Source organism: Oratosquilla oratoria, chromosome 9, assembly GCF_046742065.1.
Source record: "Oratosquilla oratoria isolate Oo_2021 chromosome 9, ASM4674206v1, whole genome shotgun sequence".
Classification (NCBI taxonomy): Eukaryota; Metazoa; Arthropoda; class Malacostraca; order Stomatopoda; family Squillidae; genus Oratosquilla; species Oratosquilla oratoria.
In genome coordinates this window covers 37,952,103-37,957,102 of record NC_134785.1, presented here as the reverse complement: position 1 = coordinate 37,957,102, position 5,000 = coordinate 37,952,103, and the positions used below count along the sequence as shown (strand labels likewise).

The 5,000-nt window shown below is 39.7% G+C and overlaps 2 protein-coding genes across 2 annotated transcripts in view; both read left to right on the top strand.

The window, feature by feature from the left end:
• LOC143028041 (uncharacterized) overlaps positions 1 to 5,000 on the top strand; it is a 297,457-nt gene that overhangs the window by 150,366 nt on the left and 142,091 nt on the right. The window lies entirely within an intron of this gene.
• Positions 4,232 to 4,723, top strand: LOC143028042 (uncharacterized). The gene has a single exon (XM_076189684.1). The coding sequence runs from the start codon at positions 4,232 to 4,234 to the stop codon at positions 4,721 to 4,723; it is 492 nt and encodes a 163-aa protein (XP_076045799.1).

Genomic DNA, 5,000 nt, shown 5'->3' with positions numbered 1-5,000 from the left:
AGAGATATACATGGGGTTGTCCAGGAAAGCTTTGATTTGAACATTATTGAGACTGCAGGTGAGAAGAGGTTCACTGCCAACCTGGATGTTATCCAGATCTATGAGATCAGTGAGTGTCTTGGCATCAAGATTGATTTCAGGAATTTTCCAGACCCTGAAGGAATCGTCACCAACTGATTCGTCATGCCCAGATTCTCTCATAAGTCTCATATCCAAAAAGTTTTTGACTGCCATTCTTCTCTCCTCCTCATCCTTACCGTAGATCTTTGTCTGCAGAAGTGCATAGGGATTAGCATACCAGGAAAATCGCCTCACAGTCTGCTCCACAATCTGAACAACTTTTTTTTACTTGACTCCTCAGGAGCTCAAACTGGAAGAGAACATGTCTTGGACCTTCAGAGAACGATGACTTGACCTTGGTGTTGAACCAGTTTGCCAAGTAGACACTCACGATAAACTGGACAATACTGTAAGTCTCAGATTGTGAAGCTGGTTCCCCTTCAGTTTATGATGAGCGACCTAAAGTCTGCAGAAACTGAGAGCCGTTGTGAGCCACTTAGATTGTGAAACTGGACATATCTGCAGGGAAGCAAGTCTATTAGACATGACCCCAGTCCTGATGGCACTGCCAATCATGTAACCGTAGTACTGGTCAGTACTCAGGTCGTCAATCCCAGTCTGTGCAAGCTCTACGAGCGGAGGGCCAACTCTGGTTCTTTCAAACCTCGGATTTATTTCTAAGTGGCAGAGTCCAGCAACTTGCCAGAAGGACTAGACCATCTGTTGTTTGAAAGAGTCTTGCCACCCAGCTCCTGGATCAGATGTCTGTGTGGCAATTCGTTGGTGTGGAAGTCACAATCCAGACCAGCTTCCTCCCAATCTTCCGCTCTATCCACTGCATAACCCCCTTTGCCATCCTGTGTTTGTGTTGGTGCTGTCCCCTCCAATGGCCTTTAGGGCCTGGTCTATGTTCCTCTCTTTGAGTCAGTTCACAATGTTATCTGCCTTTATCTCAGCTGGTTTCTTGATGTCATCTTTCTCTGGAGTGAAATGACAAATATTTCCATCTTGGCTCACTGTAGCACTTGTAGTGTTCCTCCTTCACCATAGCAAGGAACAGCTTGGCAGAATCTTCAACTTTCATTAACACTTTAGGTTCATCCCTTCTCCCATCAAAAATCAAACAATTGATTCCATTTTCTTTTATATTCATATCAAACTTCTCTTCTAGATTACTGACTAGTTTCCCCTGAGCTCTACTTACTTTGTTATGAATTAGCATCTGTCAAAGCTCTCTCTGAGCTTTGACAAATGTTAGTTTGATCACAGGAATCTTCAATTAATGCTTGCAAATAGAGGAGATGTGGTCATCGGATTCACAGTCACGATCACATCCAAACTCAGGACAGAAAACTATTGGGCACTTGCAAGTAATGATGTCAAATAACTGGTCCCGTTGCTTGACAAAGCTGTCCTTAAGTGCAAGTTTTCCTCTCCCAAGAGAGATATCACCCCAGTAGAACACTGGGCACAAAAACTAAAATCTTCCCCATAAGATTTATGAAAGTTATAATTATATAGATCTATGCAAGAGACTACTACTCCACTTATCCATTTTATCAAATCACACAATTGCAATCAACTGAACGCAAAAAAGATGAAATAAACACAAGTACTTTCCTATCCCAACAAATACAATAACTTATCACCTATACCATACAATATAGCCACACAAAACACGTTCACATTCAGATCACGAAACAAACTATTGAAGACAGTCCAAGAAACTCAATAATTCACCAAACCCCCTAGAAGTCAGCCTCATAGAAAAATCCCCTTCAAGAGATGTAAGAACAACACTAGTTGCAGCAGTGAAACGAATGAAAATTTTGTTCAGTTGCTGCCATGCATGTTGATGGGTCTAGGAATTAGGTGCAATTAGGTGGATGAGCTTCAGGTGAGGTCGGTATCCCTTCCTGGCCTAAAATTCGTGACGGATTCTAATCCTTTGCGTGAAAAGATGGTATCCACGGGTTTGAGGCTTCGTGACTACTGAATTTTATAACTTGAAAGACATCACTGCAATTTGTGATTTGTTCCATATATAGATAATAATTTTTTTTTATACAAATATATAAAAATATAGATAAACAAATAAACGAATAAATATATTGAATCAATAAATAGATAGGTACGTAAATATATAAATAAATAGATACGTCGATAGACAAAAAGCTAGCTTCAATGAATAAGAATTGTCCCTGGTTTGTGAGGCGGAGTAGAAACAGGATCCCACTGTCCGATTGAGGTTTACGACGTTATGACGTCACATCGTGCTTCTTGGGTTTCTTTGGCACTAGGTGTCCCCTGGGGTGGAGTTGTCCATGGAGGTCTTAATACCTCCTCGGAGTTGATATCAGAGAAGGCTGAAGGGAGAAGGTCAGAGGGCGGTGTCAAGTGTAGGTAGAAGAGTGTTTGTATGTCGTCCCCGTTCACCAGCGCTTCTGTCTTTGAGGATAATGAAGAGATGGAGGTGGAGCTATTGACGTAATGATGAGGAAGTTTAAGGAGGGCAGTAGAAAGGAGGCGTAGTGAAGGTTGAATGTAATCATCATTCTGTTTTGAGAGGTGTTGTCACTAGAAATTTAAGGGGTTGTCACACTAGGCTATTTTTCCTTCAACTTCCTTCCTCCAACCTCCATTTGTATAACTAGAATATGACCTTTTAGAAAATTTCTAACATTCGTACAGGTTTATAATTTCTTATTTTATCATTCAGCTTTGCTGCATGTGACGGAAAGATAATCTGATATTTGGAGATTTGAAAAATAGAATATTCTAACCGAAGTCGTTTTTACTCAAACGAACTCTCAACGGCCAACGCTCTTGAAACCCGTGGAATCCCAGTGTGATAACGGTCTAACGGTTCGTCGAACGCGGTTCGACAGACACGTGTTTAAAGTGATGTGTGAACGTGTGAACGGGGTATTTGGTTGTCGAACACGTTGATTAAACCCCACACGTTCACACATCACTTTAAGCACGTTTCTGCATAAAGCATATGTAGTTACTTAGTAACCCACATGAAAAAGGAGAAAACGGAAATATACTCAAGTTGACGGAAACTTATTTGAAGACAAAATTGTACCCACCCGTTGGGGCAAGAACCGTAATGAAAAACATATATTCATAAGAACATCTCTTTACAAATGTCGAGAAAAAGCAATTTGTGTGAATATGTCAATTGCAATTCAAAAGTTTACCGATATTAATGAAATCAGGGCGCATATATAAGAATTGATAAAATGATAAATAAGAAAAGAATATGAATAAAACAAATGAATGAAAAAACAATCAAACAAATAATAAGACAAAAATAAAAGTGAAAGTTAATAAACAAATAAATGAATCGTTTATAGATAAGTGAAAAAATGAATAAATAGATAGATACATGAATAGATAAATGAATAAATAAATATATTAGAATAAACAGATAAGTATATAAACATAAATAAATATATAAACAGATATTTAAATAGAAAAATAAATAAGTTGATAAACAAATTAACAAATTAATAAATAAGCTAATAAGTTAACAAATGGATACATAGGTAAATAATAAAAAAAAGACAAATATATGAGTGGTAAAGAGGCCACACAAGGAGGCACGTACCTGCGGCCGAAGCCGTAACCTTTGCCCTATGCACTTGGACTGTAGGGACAGGTGACAGTCACTGCTTGGGAACTGGAGAGAACTCTCTACTAATGGACGCGAGACCAATATGTTTCCGAAGACGTCATATGTGTATCTCTCTTTCCTATGGTATCAATGGGCATGAAAATGTACTGTAGATATGTTTGATTGAAGACCAGAGCTAATTCTGTATCTACTATCTTCTTAGTGATTTTCTCGATTTTCCAAATTAATTGTTCATAACTCGAAGGGAGGTTAAACACAAGGCTTCCGAGTTCCATGGTGTTATTCAACAGAAGACCATTATACACCTGACGTCAAGGTTCGCATTATCTGGAGTTCAAGTCAAGGAGGGTGGGGCTTTGCATTAGCGGGTGCTAGCAAGACATTTGGTCACAGAAGGACGTTCGCTGTTACCATGGAGCCTAGTTGTGTATTTGTAAAGAAGTAATTGTGTCAGTCTGTATATTGAAATAGTTCTTGAAATCGAAAGATGAATTTGTCGACATTTTACGCAGCAAACAACCCCAAGGAATAATGGTTTCCCTCGACGTAGAATCGTTATTCTCACATGTCCCAATTCTTCCCACTATTGAAATAATCCTCATTAGTGTTTACCGTCACCCTGAACTGCCTCCACCTAAGATCTTGGAAAATATTCTGAAAAATCTGCTTCATGACTGCATGACAGAAACTCCTTTTAGAAGCCCCACAGTCCAGCTATACCTGCAAGTGGAAGGTGTCGCCATGAGTTTACCCTTAGGGTCTCCTTTTACCGACTACTGCATGTGCAGCCTAGACAACACAGTGTTGCAAGACCCTGGCTTAAAACCTGTCACCTACTGTAGATGTGTCGATGAAATTTTCATTGAAATAAGGAGTGAATCCCACCTGATAGACATAAAGCTAGCCATGGAAACAGCCTCCGTATTACATTTCACCTATGAACTCAACATATACAACAAGATCCCTTTCCTCGACATCCTCATTCACTCTCAAGACAACACATATTTCCCATCAGCTGAATAAAATCCGTACGTTAGACCAGAAAAGTAAAGAAGAGGAAAATGGGTAGAGGGAGATGAGGAAGAAAGGAAAATGGGAAAGAAGAATAGGATGGGAAAGGGAGCATCAGGAAGAAGAGTAGGAGGGGAAAGGGAGGGGAGGGGTTGTGGTAGGTATGAAGAAGTGGAAAAAGGGTAGGAGTCTGTGCAAGAGAAGGAAAAAGAGGATTAAGAAAAGTAGATATGGGTAAGCGGAAGAGCAGAAGAAAAGTAGGCGAAGAAAAAAGAGGGTGACGGAGAAG

Bases quoted from the DNA above. Each gene is read 5' to 3' on its own strand.
- LOC143028042 (XM_076189684.1), top strand. From the start codon at position 4,232: ATGGTTTCCCTCGACGTAGAATCGTTATTCTCACATGTCCCAATTCTT.